The sequence below is a fragment of the Trachurus trachurus genome (assembly GCF_905171665.1).
Source record: "Trachurus trachurus genome assembly, chromosome: 11".
Classification (NCBI taxonomy): Eukaryota; Metazoa; Chordata; class Actinopteri; order Carangiformes; family Carangidae; genus Trachurus; species Trachurus trachurus.
The window spans coordinates 11,638,855-11,657,820 of record NC_139904.1 but is presented as its reverse complement, the minus strand read 5'-3'; the positions used below and the strand labels follow the sequence as shown (position 1 = coordinate 11,657,820).

The following is an 18,966-nucleotide window of genomic DNA, read 5'->3' as shown; positions in this document are numbered from 1 at the left end:
CCAAAGCTGCTGATGCGCGTTCCTGTCGGGGGCAATTTTTCGGCAAGACAACTCCGTCTCGTAACATTCCGTTATTATCTCATAGCGTGGTGAATGTGCAGGTCACAACTTGTCCATCAGAGCGTTTTGAAGTTGTTGGATTGTGTAATTGATGAGTTTTATGAGGGAAACCAAGAAATCCCATTAGCCTCCTTGGCGTAGCTCTGAGCAGCTCGCGGCTCTGCTCCACTGTCCTAAAAATAGCTTGCACCGACAATTAAAGGTAACAAACCTATTGCTATGACTATAGGGATTATGGCAATGGGCCAATTTGCAAAAATGTTGAACTATCCCTTTAAATCTCAATAAAACGTAATGGATGAGATTATCTATAGACACCAGAACAGCTTTTGTACCAGGCTGTAAACATGGTGATTCCTGCCATAAATTTGGGAGTCTATAGAAACTGAGCGACACTCTAGTGGTCATTAGAGGAACTGCAGTCTGTGTTTGCTTCATGTTTCAGTCATGTTTCAGATGTTTGGCTCCAACATGGTTTTTCATAATGAAACCCAAAATACTTAACTATCCCAAATGGATAAATCTTTATGTCATGGCAGAGCTGTGAGCAGAGCAGTGATTCACTCACCCCCTCCTCACCCTGTCCTCTTTCTCACACATAAATGCCAGGTGTGAACTAACACCCTCAGTGTTGCTAAGTCCCCTGGAGGCCTTAACTGGCCAAGTTTGTTCCTCTAATTCAACAATCTGCACTGGATCCAGTTTGTTTAGGTCCAAAGACAACGGACTCAAACTAAACTGAAACACTTCAAGGATGAGATCGTTTAGCGTGTTTGTTTGCTTGCTGTTTGCATCAGTCAGTACTCAGTAGCATATGACAATAGAAATACTTGAGTCCATGTAGGCGTTCAGCCATGCAGTTACTTCCTTCTTCCCAGATATGTTGATGTTGGCTCTGACGAAATGTCCCGCTCGCGTGAGCCCCAAACACCAGTGCCAATATGCTTCCGTCCGCTGCCGCCTTTTCACCACATTTTTCTCTTGATGCTGAGTAAACTGAGCCTTCAACTTGACTTTCCAGACACGAGGAACTGCAGCTTATCAGATGTCAACATCTTTGAGCTTCCACACATCACGACCTGAGTCAAGAGTCTGTAGCGCACTCAGGCACACAAATGATCCGTCGAACTGAACCACACCTGAATTCACAGCAGCTCTGACTTGAATTGAATTAGTTTCATTAATTAATAATAATACTTTGAATCCACATGGTCCCACACTGTATTAATCCATCCATTGTCTATAACTTAGCCAATACTAGCTGATACAGGGCGAGGGTGAGGTTCACCCTGGACAGGATGCCAGTCAATCACAGGCCAAAAACATACACACCAACCTCACACACTCACATTCACACCTACAGGGAACAGGGTCTTCGGACCGTGGGAGGAAGCTGGAGAACCTGGAGAGACCCCACACAGGCGGTGCTGCTGCTAACCACTGTGATAACACGCCGCCCATCCCCCCTGTCCAGTAGAGAAAATTAGGATGAAACTACGCTCAAAATCCAGCATCAACAACAACTGAAAAACACTGATAAATGAATCTGATATCGGCCCAGACATTGACTAAATAGCGAGATCGGGTATCGGATAATGGTGCTGATCCATGATGCCGATCTATTCACTTTAATTATTTTTAGTTATTCGCAGCAACAAACACAGAGCAACAACATTTTACAAAGTTAGGAAAGTAATGTCAAAGTCCAGCCTGAAGCCTTCACTGTCTTCTGCATGGCAAGGTGTAAAATGTATTAATTTAACAGTGGTATTGTATCGGTATTGGGTTTCAGGCAATAGGTACGCTAAGCCCAGGTATCGGTATCCTCATTGGGACTGAAAAAGCCGGTTCATTGCATCCCTACTCCTCACTTAGTCTTATTTCAGGTCACATCCCTGTTTACTACTGTCTACTATTCATTTTAAATTTCATCACAAAAGTTATGTGAAGTAATAGTAAAAATGTTTTGTGAGGTCACACTGACCTTGACCTTTGACCACTGTTAGTTAATCAGTTCATCCTGTAGTTAACGTTAATATTTCTGCCAAATGTGGAGTTATATGACGGTGTTACTCAGATATCGTGTCCATCAGAGCGTGACAAATGTCCGTTCATACACAGAGACGCCTCAGGACCTGACTGTGTGAAGGAACACAAAGCTACAAGGAGCATTTTAACCTGAGATATTATCAATTTCATCATGAGTTAAATCATCAAGGCTGCAGCATGAACAGTGTGCAATGCATGCTGGGATGTTTTTGGTACATTTCTGTAAGTACGACACTAGAAAAACAACGTACTTGTTGATTCAGTGAGACCTAAATCCTGCTGTGCTTTGGCCTTGACCCAGATGTTACAGCAGCAGCAGCAGCAGCTCTTTAGGCTCTCTGCCCTCTGTGTCACTGAGGGTTTCCCCTCTGCGTTGATCACATGCAGCTGGGCTTTTGTTTTTGTTTTATTTGTGTTTTGGTAAGTTGCTACGTGCCGTTTTCTGTGTGATCTCAGTTGCATCTCATGGTTTCCATCCCTAATCACAAGCTCCATCCTTAGGTTACACGACAGCAGCTGTGCAAACTTCCCGCACTGTTGATTTAATATCAAAGTTATATTTGATGTATTAATTATCAGCCGGAGCAGCAGCCGACCTCCCGCCCCCAAGGAGGAGCTGGAGGAAGGTTTGGTTTGGTGACGGGAGTGTGGGTAAGACTGGAAGCAGCAACACAACGCTGCTGTTTGCTCTGGTCCTCACAACATCTCTATCTCAGTATCCCAGCAACCTCTGCATGGGCCGGGGTTGTCCTGCCTCCACCTTACACACACATACACATACACACACACACACATATATATATATATAAATATATACGCAGAGAAGAATCAACAGACACATACAAAAACAGGATTTTATTTCGTTCCCTTTAAAACTCTGGTGTGATTCTCACGTCTTAACGTTCTCTCTTTCTACATGATGGTGTTAACATGTTTTCAAGGAAATGCTACTTGTGTAATATTTTCATACTAAATAACCTACTTTAATTCCCAGCTGTTTGCTGAGGCTATTGTACAAGTGTTAACTATACGGGCACGCACTGAATCGGTTTCCCTGTCAGAGTCAAAGCGCTCAGCTTACCCCACCTTTTGCCTTAAAAGAAACTCACATGCTACTTTGACCTTTTACAGGCAAAGAGCTCATTCTCGCTGAACTAGTTTTTCCTTTCCGTCAGCAGAGGGAACACAGACCGACCTCACTGGACCGTGAAGACATTAAGTGCTTACGAGGAGGATGTTTAATGATTGAAACGAGAGCTGCATAGTTTCACAGGTCATGTAAAGTGGGGAAAGAAAACCAGCTTTGCTCTGTTTTTTTCCAAACTCTCCGCACCGACCGTAGCTACTGCTGCAGCTCCGAGCCAAAGCAGGACAAGTTCAACAACGTCATGGGAAAATGGGCGTCTTTCATTCAGGGTTAACTTAGCTTAGCTTAAAGCCTGGAAGCAGGAGTGGGGAGAGGCATAGTGAAGGAATGCAGCCACAACATGTGGAAGTTACTAATTAACACGGAGTTTAATGTGAAACACAAACAGAAGTTAAGTGTCAAGAAGGAAAGAAACGGTTAATGGGAACTTGTTCTATGGTTTCTTGACAAGTAGCAGTTTATCCATCCGTGCTGTGGCTCCATAAACTGCATTTTTTTAGTGTTTACATGAGGGGCTAGTGCAGTAAAAAATTTCCTTCCACCTACAGTACAGCCCATAATCAGTAAAAACCCTGACAACCTCAGCGCCGTGGTGACAAGACTGAGTAAATAAACGATATATTATCCAGCAGCCGTTTGTCGCTGTAGCTGTTCCCTCCTGCTTCCAGTGTTAAAGGTCGGCCAGGCTAACCATATATACTGATCCCAGGTCAGTAGTGAACACACAGGACATGTTGGTGTTGATCTGAACATGCCGCCAAACTCATCTATCTATCTAACTAGTCGATGCACTAATTTATCTGATTTACACATCTAAACACAGCGTCCACTGAGCATCAACACTCACACCAGATTGAATTTTCTTTTCTTTGTCTTCTCAAGACGTTTTAGTTTTAGGATCTAACAGTGAAACGGGAAATGCTCGTCATCAAGTCCAGCAACTCGTCAGTCACTCGTCATCCAGATGATGAACCATCAGCCTCCGTGGCCTCCGTCCGTCTTAATCTGCCTCCCGGAGGAACGAGAGGTAGACGTTGGACTGCAGGAAGCGTGGGTAACAGTCTGTGTCCAGGAGGGAGTAGATGCGTTTCTGTGCGTGGGACAGCGAGGTGCGAGACGGCGCCTGCAGCAGCTGGATGGTCAGGTCTCTGGTCTTACTGTCCAGGTTCACCTGCAACAACACAACACGGTGACTGCACTACACTCCATTTAAAGAGGGCTATGTCAACTAAGGATTTATTTATTTATTTTATTTTATCAATAGATTAATGATTTTTAATCGAAACAAAACATAAACAGCATGTAAGTGCTCTCTGTATTTACAAAGATATCCTAAGAGGAAGGAAAACAAACCACCATCCAAACCAAAATGACTTCCCACCGCCACCCTCAACTAGTCACCCTATCTCTCATAATTAATTATACAAGTACACGAGACAATAACAGGGTGGATGACGTTAATACAAATAAATAAGTTAATGAAATAAAGACAGATAAACAATAATGGATTTACTTTTTAAGGCTTTGCTTTTCTTTCTTTTTTTTTAGCTTCCAGTTCCTCTGCTTGTATTTCAGACTTTGAAAGATTTACTCAGTAGGCTATATTCTGCTCTTAGATTGTGTTGTATCACAATCCTCCCAAATAATAAAACATCAATGCTTAAAGTTCCTTGTTTTCTCACATAAAAAGTTTTAAAAAAATAAATAAATAAAGAAGAAGAAGGAAAGGAAGAAAGAGGAGCTCATCTCCTCTGACTTCCTGGTTGAGGTATCAGGCCTTAAGCTCCGCCCATCTCCAACTGCCTGCTCCAGGTGAGAGTGCAGAGAGCATCAAGATGGTCAGAGGAGGAAACACCAGAGAGACTCAGACTCAGTCAGACCCAGACTCAGATGAGGAGTCTGTTGAGACCAGAACCAGAGACTATAGCGGACCCATCGGAGCAGTTAGTGTAGTTAGCCTTTTTATATGTTGTTTGTTAGCTTGTAGCTGGCAGTGGCTCTCAATGCGCTGACCACAAGGTTTATTATCAGGTTTACTAAGCCCCGCCCCCCATGTCCCTAAAAGTGACAGGATTGGTTCTTTAGGTTTGTGATGTATAAAACTTTGATTGTCTGAATCTGTGTTTATGAGACTGTCACTGACCCACTGCAAGTTGAGTATGGACTGATTCTTTATGTCTATAAACAACAACATATTGACATGTTTACTTCATTCAGGGCGTTTGAAGCCGGTCTTGTTTGGTCCGGTGTGACCAGGCTATGCTTTAAATCAGACCCGCAGCACTGTGTCAAATGGACTGGTTGTAGCTACTATCATTGTAATACAAGGAAAAAGCATAACATTTCTTTTTCTTTAAACCAATCAAGATCATCATTTTGAGCAGCATCGAGTTTAGGATTCCCAGTTTCCAAATGTGGAGGTGGGCACTTGTGATTAAAATGGCTGATTCCCTGCAAAGGAAATGCCACGATAAGAGCAGCTGAAAGAGAGACGACAGAGAGCTACACCCGGTGAGTCAGACACATGAGATGTGTAAAATTGGGTGAAATTAATCTTGCAGTTCAGCTCCCTGCATCTGAGTCTTTATTAAACAGCAGCTTTCAGGGACAGGACGAAGGACCTTTCTATCCCCTATATATCTTGTTAATCATATTTTATTCTTTGCATGTTGTGAGTTGGTAACTTGGACGTTTTTACTGCTGATCCTGACCTAAACTGTGGAAATAGGCGTTTTCATTCTACAGGATGCTCCTGCTCCTGCTTAAATACCGTATAATAATAGAGCAAATTCTTATTGTGGTTATTATCTCCACATGAATGCAGCCATTGATGTCAGACTATGAACTTTAACCGCCCCCACACAAGGAGTTTCCAAAACACACGTAACACATTGTTTTCTGCATGATTTCATTGATGAAATGGGGCTGAGAGTGAAACCAGTGGAAAGATGTGACAGGAAGAGGGAAGAGGCAGCACAGTTCAGCCCACGCCGCATGCAGCATGACACTAAGTATGTAAACAGTTGTGTTACCTCTCGTGGGGCACCTGGCTGGATGTAGGTGGCGCAGATGTCCTTCGCCCGCCTCTGGAGGCTGAAGTTGTTGGATGAGTGTCTGTACTGCTCACAGGCCAGATAGAACTGCAGATTCTCCTCGCTGAACTCAGAGCGCAGGAATGCTCCAAACACTGAAACACCAGCTGAGAGGAGGAGGAGGAGGAGGAGGAGGGAGAGGAGAGGAGGGTAATAAGGGTTTACCTCAACATGCAACATCAAATTACACATGTCACAAGAGGACAACACCCACCCACACACACACGCACACACACAGACACACACAGCACTGACACAACCGTCCCTCAAGCCTAATAAGGACATGACAGACACACAAGTGCTGCTTCACAGGATCAGTGTAAAAAGCTGTGCACACACCCGTCACCTCACCAGAGGAATCAGACATGACCGACTGCTCCGAACTGCTGACACCCCACACACACACATGCACACACACACATGCACACACACACGCACACACACACACACACACATCATGTCACACTTCACACACATCAACTGCAGCAGAGGACAGCACTCCAAATTAGCATGGCACCGATAAGGAGGCCGTGTCACACTGTGCTGAGGTCAGTCCTCAGGCAGCTTCGACTCAAGCGTTTCCCTGAACATGTGGCATCGCTGCAGTGCAGTGTGCACAGGCTCAGCTCCGAATAACAAAGTGTCAAATACAACCCCGTGTAAGTCGCCAGTCTCACACAGACAGAGACAAACACTATTTAAAAACACTGTCATTGCAATATACACATATAGTGCCTTTCCCACTATGAGCACCAAATGTGGACAAGTCCTCTGCTGAAAATATTCACACTATTTTTCCCTGTTTGAATAACGTCTCTTTAAGACTGTTATGGGAAATGACTGAGCTTTTTTTTTTTTTTCTCAATGAAACTATATCCAGTATCTGTGAGGTATTTTTAAAGACTTATGTCAGTGGGAACCGTTGAACTTGTGAACTTGAGAGACACAGACTGACGAGGGGGGTCAGGAAAGTGTTGAGAGACCGAACACATCAATGGTTTTGGATCTATTTACTGCACTTACAGTAAAGAAACATCACCATCTGTTTCAAATGTATTAGGGCTGCAACTAACGATTATTTTCATTATCGATTAATCTGTCGATTATTTAAACTATTAAAAATGTAAAAAAAAAATGTTGAAAAATGTCAATCAGTGTTTCCCAAACCACAAGATGACATCCTCAAATGTCTTGTTTTGTCCACAACCCAAAGAGATACTAAGTTAATTGTCATAAAGGAACAAAGAAACCAGAAATATTCACAATAAAGAAGCTGTAACCAGATAATTTGGACTTTCTTTCTTTAAAAACTACCCAAACCAATTATTAGATTATCAAAATAGTTGATGATTCATGTAATGATCGATTATTGTGCGATTAATCGATTAATTGTTGCAGCTCTAAAATGTATCAATGTTCAATATACTGAAACAAATAACTGTACAAGAACTGTATGGCTTCATTAGCCTATGTAAAATACTAAATCTGAAATTGGCAAATATATGGTATAAATAAGAAATGGTTTTGCACACAAACAGGATGGTTTAATTCATAGTCATCAGAGTCTAATTGGGTTCGTAATGGAGTTCCACAGGGTTCTGTGCTCGGACCGATCATTTTCTCTTTACTTATGCTTCCTTTAAACAATGTTATCGAGAAGCATCAGACAAATTTCCATTGTTTTGCAGATGTCACACAACTTGACTTATCTATGAAGCCGTGTGAGGCGAACCAGTTGATCAAACTTCAGGCATGTGTTAAAGACATAAATATCCAGATGATGAGCAATTTTTCCTTAATCTGATTATATCCTGACTCTCAATTCAGCGCTACTGTCAGAAACCTCTGTGTCATCTTTGCCCAAGACATGACCTTAACCTCTCACACAAAACAAGTATCTGGAATATCCATCCTCCATCAACACACAACATTAGGAAAATTAGAAACTCCCCGTCTCAAGTGGATGCTGGAAAACTCTTGTCCGGTTCTGTAGTTACACGACTATTTCTGTCGCTTTTCACTTGATCACATTTTTTCCACCCTCTCCATGATGGCCATACACCACCTCCCAGTGTCAGACTGCACATCAAGCATTACCCTGCTCTTATCTCATAGTGCAGAGATAGCCCTAAGTGACTCATAGCTGGCAGTTGTTTAAGCGAACGCACTCTTCTAACTTTCCGACTTGGAATGTCCCCGAAAATCAACTTGGAGGCTATCTTGAACATCATCTGCACCCTCCCTCTTTAAACAACCAATGTCGTGACCTCATAAGCCTCCCTACAGGGGCTGCATTTAGAGTAAACACAGCGGGGATCAGTCATTGGCCATTAGGGTACACCCACTCACAGCTCATTACATCTCTGTCTGCGTGGTGATTGGTCGACTGAACGTACTGCTGAACACTGTCAGAGAGCTGACTGCCTTAATGAAAAACAGTAGGATTTGAAAATAAAAACAACCTCTTTATCAACCCCCAAAACACCTGCAAGCATTCATCCTCATTTCTACAACCATTGCCAAAAAAATAATTTTACTCAATTGATAGCTTTCATGTGACGTCACGGCCCGTATGGAACGCCCCCCTGGCGGTCAAAACAATCCACTTCCCCGCTGTCCACGGATTAGGACAAGGCAGAAAAACACACACTGCTCCCTGCTGCTTCAAAAATACCGGTGTTATGGCCCAACTGGTGTCTGATTTAACTGGTTACCGTACCGAACAACAGCTGTGCTGCACTTCCGTCCGCAGATTTGTCACAAATTCACAAATAAAGCCGCAGTTCACATGTTACTGCAGCCAATACTATGCTTCTGTGAGTGAACCTGTTCCGCCAATCTACAGTCAGTCAGCGCCACACTACTCTCACTCTGCACAACACTGCACAGTATGACAAAGCCTGTCATGTTTAAGTTACGAACTAATGGAAAACACTCTGAAAATACGCTAAACAACACCGGTCATCGTCCTCGCCGCGCCGCGGTCGGTCCCGACCCCCGTTACCGTGTCGCTGCCGCCGCGGGCGGTGCTGTTGCCGTGTCCGGTGGCGGCGGTCCCGCCGGGTTACCATCGCCGCCGCCGGTCCTGCTGCTATCGGACCGCCGTCATCGTTGCCGTCGGTAGCGGTGCGTAGCAAAGCTCCGGGGGGAAGGAGGGGGGCAGCTGGTCACCGTGCAGCCCAGCTAAGGGCTCTGGTTTGTGGGTGAGAGGAGCAGGGAGCCTGGGCTCAGTGGGCTGGAGCTCAGCTGTGGAGCTCAGCTGTGGAGCTCAGCGGAGCTGCGGTACCAGGACGGTGTTCCCGTACAGGAAAGTTACAGGTACATTTCTACCACTTCAATGAGTTCAGAAACATTATTTTAAGATAAAAAAAAAAACTACAAAATGGGGCTTTTAATCAGAAACCAGTTGAGCCATAACACCGGAGGTATTGGTTGCAAGCGGTGGAGGATGATGGATTCTCCACCAGGTAAATGTAAACATCGCCCAACTCGAGCTTCGGCAGGGAACTGGTCATTTTAAACAGCTCGTATACAGCAGCTGGTGTTGAATATGGGTCACAAGTGCTCAAAACTTCAAAGTTGTTTTTATATCTTTCTTTCTCGGCCGCTGACAGATGATTTAAGTCATTACTCGGTTGTTTGTCCATAGAAAGTCCATTGCGGGGCCACTTTGGAATGTTGCTTTTTGACCGCCAGGTCCCTGGGACGTGACGTCAGTGAAAGCTATCAATTGGAAAGACAGAACAAAGCAATCAATAAAACATTGGTACAATCTGTTAACTGAACACTCAAAATTGGAAATTACACTCACCATAAAATATAATATCACCTGCTACAACACCTGGTCTCCATTTTTGCAATTATCCAGAGCTGATCCCTACAAGCACTACTCCTCACTGTTCATCCCTTTATACAGTATATACTGTATATTGTATTTTCTTCTTTTTATTCCCAACAAATTCAACACCCCTCAAAATGCCTGCTCAATACTCCGTATCACATGTCCACCCCCTGCTCTTTGTTTTGTTCTGTTGCCCCTTGTCCCATACTTTTCTGTACTCGTCTAACTGTCCTATAATTGATAAATGTTTAATAAAAAAATAAATAAAAATAAAGGTAAAATAAATACTGAGATAATTGATTTAAAAAGTTAAAAAAAGGGTACTGATGAGCATTGGGGGTTATTTATAATGTGCCAATGTTGAATTGAGTTATGTATTTAAGTTTATGATTCTTTATATTTTGAATATTCTCCTTACATGAACATTTGGAGTTAAAAATATTTTGAGCCTTGTCGAGATTGATGTCAGATTGTGTGCCCCCTGGAAATCCCTGAAAGCAGGTCTGACGTCTCGGCGGCATCATGAATGAAAAGCACATTCAGATAAAAGACCTGAACAAGCTCTGTAAGTAATGACAATGTACGTCGTCTTCAGGCATGCAAAACATGTTGACATTGTTATCAGAGGCAGCAATCAGGGCCTGGGCTGATTCTGTGCTGATATGAGTGACAACTTGTGTATGTCAGTGTGTACTTGAGGAGGCTGCAACACAGAGCTGACAGGAGGAACAGTGCAGACACACAGGTTTAACGTCAGAGTTGTCACTAACCTCCAGCTGCAGACTGACACACTGTCGCAGCAGTGATTTACAGGTCCTGGTGTTTACTACCTGCTCTATTCATAGAAGCAGCAGGGGAGGAGGGGAGGGGAGGGGAGGTTTGGGGAAGTGCAGGTTACAGTTCACAGTGTGTCGTGACGCAAAGACAGATCTGATCTTAAGTGGCTCATTATTCTCCTCCAAGGCAGATGTGAACAGGGGAGTTCAGGTCAGACGGATCCTCGTTTAAAAGAGCTTCCCTTCCCTCTAACATCAGCTGGAGCAAAGCGTGCTGCTCAGTGTGGGGGCGCTCCGTCTCAGGACATCATCTACTGGAGTCTCCACCTCCACCAATCAGTCTAATCACAGGAAATAACATACTCTCCCCTCTGAGTCACAGTCACATAATAATCTCAAGTGCTTCTGCAGAATGTTATCATTTTACAGTAAAGTTCATGTTTATCCCATCATTTATTTATTATACCATGAAGTATTTGTGTTTAAACTGTGTTGTAATTGGCAAATGAATTGTTGAGCCGTTGGCCACATCACACGAGACGGACGAGCTCAAAAACGGACTGCTTCCTGGAGATGCTTCCATGAAACACTTGTGATTTTCCTTCAAGTGTGAGTGGAGGTTTCCTCAACACAACAGTTGCACAAACACCCTTATCTATCGTCCTAAACATTTCTTTAAAATCTTCACTTAAGTATTCTACTTAAAGAGATAGGTCAACATTTTCGGCAAATTGGCCCATTGCCATAATCCCTATAGTCATAGCAGTAGGTTCGTTACCTTTAATTGTCGGTGCAAGCTATTTTTAGAACGGCAGAGCAGAGCTGCAAGCTGCTCAGAGCTACGCTACGAGGGCTCATGGGATTTCTTGGTTTCCCTCATCAAACTCATCAAATACACAATCCAACAACTCCATAACGCTCTGGTGGACAAGTTGCGACCTGCACATTCACCACGCTATGAGATAATAACGTAACGTTACGAGATGGAGTTGTTTTAGAGGTAAATTCATGCAAAACCGCTGATGCGCTCCCCACTGGGGGCAGTTTTTCAGTAATCAGTCTCTGCATTTCCCTCTAAACAACTCCATCTCGTAACGTTACGTTATTATCTCATAGCGTGGTGAATGTGCAGGTCACAACTTGTCCACCAGAGCGTTATGGAGTTGTTGGATTGTGTATTTGATGAGTTTGATGAGGGAAACCAAGAAATCCCATGAGCCTCCGTAACTGCCATTTTGACAATTAAAGGTAACATACCTACAGTACTGCTATGACTATAGGGATTATGGCAAAGGGCCAATTTGCCAAAATGTTGAACCATCCCTTTAAGTAATTACGGTTTTTGATTTGTTCTGACTCAAAATTCACTGTTGCAAATGCCTAAACTTTTTTTGATATTCTGTGTAAAATTCTTAATTTGTCCTCTCTGTTCAGGAGAAATAATAAAAAGTTGCAGCTGTAAGAAAGAAACCATTAAACCCCAAAGAGCAGTTTGCCCAGAAGAGTTCAACCAAACTACCAGCACTTACTGTAAGAAGCACTTAACTCGCTGTCTACTGTCTGTCAAAGGAGTGATCCTGTTCTACTTAATATGAGATAAACAATATTCGATGACAGTCACTTCTTTCCATTTCAACTTTTCTCCAAGAAAATTACAACACAACCCTCCTCTGAACCAGGGCACTTCCAACCTGCACCCAGTCGGTGCTTAAAATGGAAAATAATAAACGTCACCAATTTACACTCAAAACTTCATTCTCAACCAAACACCAATCAACCGGGAGTGTTGAGTGGAAGTAGGACTTACTTTGACTGGCCAGCAGGGTGTTCAGGCACTCAGCCCAGCTCTCCAGCTCTTCTCGGTTGATCTTGCTCTTCTTGCCGTGGCCCACCTGACTCCACTGGCGCATGAAGAGCAGACGAGACCTCCTCTCTTTAGCACTGTCGGACCAGGGAGAAGTGATAACCAACACAAAACAGCCGACATCAGGATTGACAACTTCACAACAATGTCAGGATGAAAAAAATACAATACGATTAATTATGTTTATCTAATAAAATATCTTGTGAATGCTGAAGAGATCATAACAGTGATGCAGCAGGACATTAACGTGGTTCTCACCTGTCTTTCTGTTCTGTGTTTGTCAGGTTGGTGTTTGAGGAGTGAGGACTCTGAAACAGAAACCACACAGTGAAGTGGAGAAATCCCAGTCAAGCATCTGGTTCAGTAGTATTTATTTCTGAGGAGGATGTTCTGAATCTGCACTGCTGCCTCTCAGCGAGATGGTTCTGGGTTCGATTCCCAGGCCTGGAGCCTTTCTGGGTCGAGTTAGCATAAGTATGTGTTGTTGTTTGTCTCCATACATCTGCCCTGTGATGGACTGGTGACCTGTACAACGCCCTCGCCGTACAGTATGTCAGCGGTCTAGACAATGGATGGATGGATGGATGGATGGACTGAGTGCTAGGTTAGATGGTAATGGTGCAGCTATATAAAATCCATTAGCAGGGGAACAAGTCAGCCCAGGCTTGTTTATGACGAGGCTGCAATCACATGCTGCAGGTTGGATGATTTATAACCGAAGAATGGAAGATACATTATGCTTTAAACAGACTTAAGTCACTGTTGGCTGCTAACTGTAGTTTTTATAAGCTTTACAGAAGGGCATGTTCTTTTTTTCTTTTTTTTTTAACATGTTTTAACCTGTTGAATAATGAGTTTGGTTCAATAGCTTGTTAGCTTCCTTTGCCTGCAGCTAAAGGTATAATGGTTTGTGACTGACTGTACTGAACAAAGGTTTCACATGTGAGTTGGTTCATTGAGAGTCAGATCAAGTTATAATAAATGTGAAACTGCTGGGGTCAATACAGTGAATGGGGGCCTCAATATACCGGTAATCAATAGTATCTCACTGACAAATCTAGACTGAACTTTTGCAGTTGTTTTCTCATACTTGTGCTCCTTAAACACACCCACTGTGTGAGATACCGTGCCAGCAGTTAAACATGTCATACCATGTTTGAAGTGACATTATGAGTAATAATGAGCTATAGGTTCACACACAAAATTATCCCAAGAAAGGTTAATGATGGGTGAGCTTGACTAAAGTTCACAAACACACTTCAGAGTTAAGGTTTTACAGATTTTTTTCCCACGTTAACATTTTCACATTTAAAAAGATTGCCTGTTTAAATGTGAAAAAGTGTTTCTGTTTTCATTTTTTGCTTGGTAGATTAATACAAAATGCCAATAATTTTTTTTACAACATTTGAAATTCAGGTTTCCTTTGCGCATTTTTCTGTTTCACAACTTCGAATCACGCATTAAGCCCCTGTACAGACTTTTCATTTAGTGTTGATTTTGGCGGCCCCTGTGGACGAAAGTGGTGGTGTTTTGTTGGAATGAAGACTGCATTTCCCACTGTCATGAAGACGTTTGTCTGGCCGGCGCGTGTAGATATGTTTTGGAAACGTCAGAAAGAAGACGGGACTTGCTTTTTTTTTTTTTAGCAGCGTAATATATATCTATTCGTATCGTTTCGTCAGTGGTCCGACCCGACCATGCCTTCCAGAGGTATAGAATTAGACTACTTAGCGTATCTTCACACTGATGGGCTCATTTGCTGTTGTAGGTAACAGAGACACATCAGCAGAAACCAGAGACTTTTGCGTATCCAGTTAAAAGCTCCGTACAGGGGCTTTAATGGAAAAACACCTTCAGCGAAATCTGTTAACATCATGTCTACTCTTCCTCTAGTTGACGTGAACTTTTACCCACTCACTACCTGACTCAAACCGGCCTCCGCAAATCCAAATCTAAAATCCAGGACCTTACAGTACAGCAGGAGGCAGCGGTACGACTTGCAAAGACATGGACCAAAATGTTCACACATTTGATACGGATAATTTGATATGGCTATAATGAAACGTAATAACCCACCTGTCCAAACAGACCCTTGAGGTGCATTTTAGCAGCTGACAGTTTGGGCTTATTCTGGTGCCGGTGGTGGGATTTGAAGAAGAAGGGGTTGGAGGAGGATGCAGACGAGGGGGACGAGGAAGGCAGGTCATCTTTCTCCACGCTCTCAGTGCTGCCCTTAGCGCCGGGGGCCAGCTGGCTGTCACTGTAGGCCCTGCAGCCCTCGCTGATGAGACACACTCCGAGTTGGCTCTTGTCCAGTTTCTCCCGCTCGGTCAGGTTCTCGATGCTGACGCTGCGGTCCTTGGTCAGCGCCTTTTTGCCGCCGCCGATCCCCCCGCTGGAGCTCGTTTTAGGCTCCTGGATGGTGGGAGCCGGATCGGCCGACCTCTCGTCGAGCTCATCGTACTCCTGGTGAGGCGTGTAGATGCCGGACTCTCGCTTCTTCTCATTGTCCGTGTTCTTCAGGGCTACCTTCTTCCACGGGAGGAAGTCGAGATCCAGGAGGGATCCCTCCGAGCTGAATCTACGCATGGTGGCTTGTATGAGGTGTGATGGAGAAATGCAGGAAAAGGGAGTGCTGCAAAAAAACACACAAAAGTTAGAAAGTTTAGAAGGTCAAGGAAGGTGGGTTATGAGTCACTGAGACAAGAAGTTGCTCCACATTCAGGTTTCACTCAATCAGGGACACGACACCACACTAACACTGGGGAGTTGCTCAGTTCTTCATGTCATGGATCCACCAGATGTTAAAACTTTCCTACGAGACTCTGCTCTGTGTTGACATGACTCTGCAGATCTCGCACATGAACATTCAAGCACAAGAAGAATCTCCTGTTCTTCCACATCCCAAAGGTTTTCCACTGGCTCCAGGTCTGTGGATATTGTAACGGGTGGGTGTGGGGGGCGGGACTCGTCCACACTGTCGCGTTGATGAAACCATGGTTTAGACGATCTTTCGCTTGATGACACGAAGATTTATCCAGCTGGGAGTCGACAGGAGAAGATGGTGCCAGTCTGTGGCCTTGGAGGGATGAACACGCTCAACAGCAACACAAAGACAGCAACATTCAGACCATGGATGATTGGTATTAAAGCAGAAGTAAGCGATCCGGTCATTTTGGCTAACTTCCTGTCAGCAGATGGAGTTAGCAGTCTCCGTCCTCGTCCCTACGTCACCACATTCACGCGCATCCCTTGGCTGCACACACAGAGAGGACCGCCCCTTTATGCCGTTCTCTCTCCTCATTGGATAAAGGTTGTAGGATACAAGGAAAGTTTTCTCCTCGGCTTACAGCAGAGCAGAGTGACTGACAGACCCGTGTTTCAGACCAAACACTCTATATAAGTGATTGCTGTCGGAAGCTATAACTATTTAAGACTTATATTAACACAAACATTCCGCTTACTTCTGCTTTAAGAGGAAAAACCTTCCCCACACCATCACACCACCACCACTGTTGACTGTTGACACAAAGCAGGTTGGTCCATGGATTCAAACTCTTGACTCGAGCATCCAGATCCAGATCAGATCAAGTCTTCAACTGTCCACTGCAGCTTCAGGTTTCAGTTCTTGGATGTGGAGCCCATTGTGGTCTCTGCTGTTGTGGTCCATCCACATCAAAGTGGAGCAGAGTTTGAGGTGGATCTATGACATGAAGTGCTGAGGAACTACCCAGTGTTAGCTCCTCTGTCTCTGTTTCTTTTTCTACCAAAAAAGACAGAGAGCTGCTGAGATGTTTGTCCTTCCAGCAGCTTCTCCGTTACTACAAAGGAAACTCTGGAGCTCTGAAACTCCTCCCTGACCCAAGTTCTTCTTCCTGGTCCCTCAGTTTATCTGGATACCTGCTCTAGAAGAGTCCTGGTTCCAGACTTGTTCACTTTCACAGTTTTTAGAGCTTTTTGTCCCACCTACCTACCTACCTACCTACCCGTGAACTCTAGGACCTGACCTGATATAAATAAGAAGAGTCTTTCTCAACTCTGTCCAGTCAGCTCAGCTCACAAATGGGTGGACTCAGTCAAGCTTTAGACTCATCAAGGGTAATTAAAGCAAACAGGAAGTGGCCGACCACAGTCTGGAGTCACAGTAAAAACTTTGTTAAATGGGATTCTTCAGTATTGACTTTTAAAATAAATGTTGTCATTATGGCAGATTGAGGGTGGACTGAAAGGCAACATGGCAGTTTTATTGATTTAATATAAAATCTGCGTCAATGAAGAGTGAAAACATGTGGAGATTAACCAGGCAGCTGATGTAATTTATGGTTTGTATCTTCTAACTGTGGAAAAACTGATGGAATGGATTGTAAATTATGCCAATTAAATAAAATCATGAAATACTTTTGGTTAACCATACATATTATCATAATTCCTAACTTTTAGCAGTTGTTTCTCTATTTCTGGTGCAGCTTGAGTTTAATTAAATAGCCTACATGGAGGATATATATTTTCCTAATGTTTTAATGTAAACTGTTAACAGCTTTTAACTTAGTGTCTCATAACATTAAAACTCACAAGTTAGTTTCAACAAATACTGACAGTCAGTGTGACAATATGGTCATGGTTATCAGCTGTAGGCTACTGTCAGCTCACAGGGAAGTGACCCTGAATGTAACCACTGTGCCAGCTGGCATAGCATATTGAAATCCAGCCCTCATATAACTCTGCTCACCTCTGCAGCGATAAAAAACAGTATCTGACATTTGGACTCATTAAGACTGAGCGCCTACGCTTTGCTGTGGTTCATTAACGCTATGAGGCGTGTGTTTACCTCTCGTCGTCCAGCAGTTAAACTCTCTCCATTGGCAGGTCGGTGGCTCTCTCCAGATCCCTCGAGCAACATGTGCAAGAACTGAAGGTGGGAGATCCGACAGTGTCACTCTCAAGTCCGGACACAAACCAGGCAGAAATTAGAAAATCCAACCTGCGGCTGCTCCCGCTGCTGCTGCCTCCAGATTTGTTCTCGGCTCGGTCAGCCAGCCGCACCTCAGACCTCCCTCCTCTCACACTGCGTTCATACGCTCACACACATGAATTCAAAGTGCGAGTCGCGGAGGGAAGATACACATCAGGAAAAAGTTCCACCAAGTTTCCCACAGTGACACTTGAACGGTTCAGACGGGCCTCCGCCTCCTCCTCCTCCTCCTCCTCATGACTGCTGCTGCCACACCTTCACTTCTGTCTCAACTTGTCGCTCCTGATAGGAGCTGCCTGCACACACACATGCACGCACGCACACGCACGCACGCAGAGAGAGAGAGAGAGAGAGAGAGAGAGAGAGAGAGAGAGAGAGAGAGAGAGAGAGAGAGAGAGAACTAACTTTTCTACCATCCATACTACACTAACAATACTTTGGACTATTTTCACCCCCCCAAATTTTACAATAATAAAAAAATACACATAATAGAAATAATAACAACAATAACACAAATTAAACTAAAAAGAAGAAGAAGAAAAATAATAGTATAACAATAATATATATCGCGTATACACAATTGACATTACAATATTCTGATTATTATTGTTTTTATTAATAACAATAATAATAATCATAACAACAATAATAACATTAATTGTGATAATCATAATGATAACCAGAATAATAACATCTTTTTTAAAGGAAATAATTAGACCTATTAGCAGACTTTTTTTTTTTTTAGAAACTTTATTAAGTCATCAATACACCAACAGAACATCCATGGTTTCAATACAGACAATACTGCAGAGACAAGCTTTCATACAAAAACATTGTAAAGTGTACATACATTTAAAGTTTTTATAGCTTTCATGTTGATGGATTTTTTAATAGACTTAATGTATTGTTTGGCTTCATTTTCAAAAATAAGAAAAAGTGATTTTTGGTTAGTGTAACGACATTTATGAATGTGCCATTTGGCTAATTGTATAATAAGATTGATGATATAGTATTGTTTTTCTTTAGAAGATGGATTGTCAGTGAAGCCAAACAATACATGTTCAAAGCACAGGGAAAAAAGAGGTTCAATCGAAAAACAAATCAGGTTACAAATATCTTCCCATAATTTAGCTGAGAAAGGGCAAGACCAAGAAAATAAATGAAA

The 18,966-nt window shown here is 43.2% G+C and overlaps 1 protein-coding gene across 1 annotated transcript; it reads right to left on the bottom strand.

The window, feature by feature from the left end:
- Positions 1–3,092: 3,092 nt before the first annotated feature.
- Positions 3,093–18,003, bottom strand: LOC310993480 (uncharacterized protein). Its single transcript, XM_083981836.1, has 6 exons — positions 17,658–18,003; positions 14,906–15,464; positions 13,088–13,137; positions 12,773–12,906; positions 6,289–6,455; positions 3,093–4,427 (listed from the first exon to the last, which is right to left on the bottom strand). Exons 2-6 carry the CDS (start codon positions 15,416–15,418, stop codon positions 4,257–4,259), a joined length of 1,035 nt encoding a protein of 344 aa, XP_083837962.1. The 5' UTR covers positions 15,419–15,464; positions 17,658–18,003; the 3' UTR covers positions 3,093–4,256.
- Between the last annotated feature and the right edge of the window lie 963 nt (positions 18,004–18,966).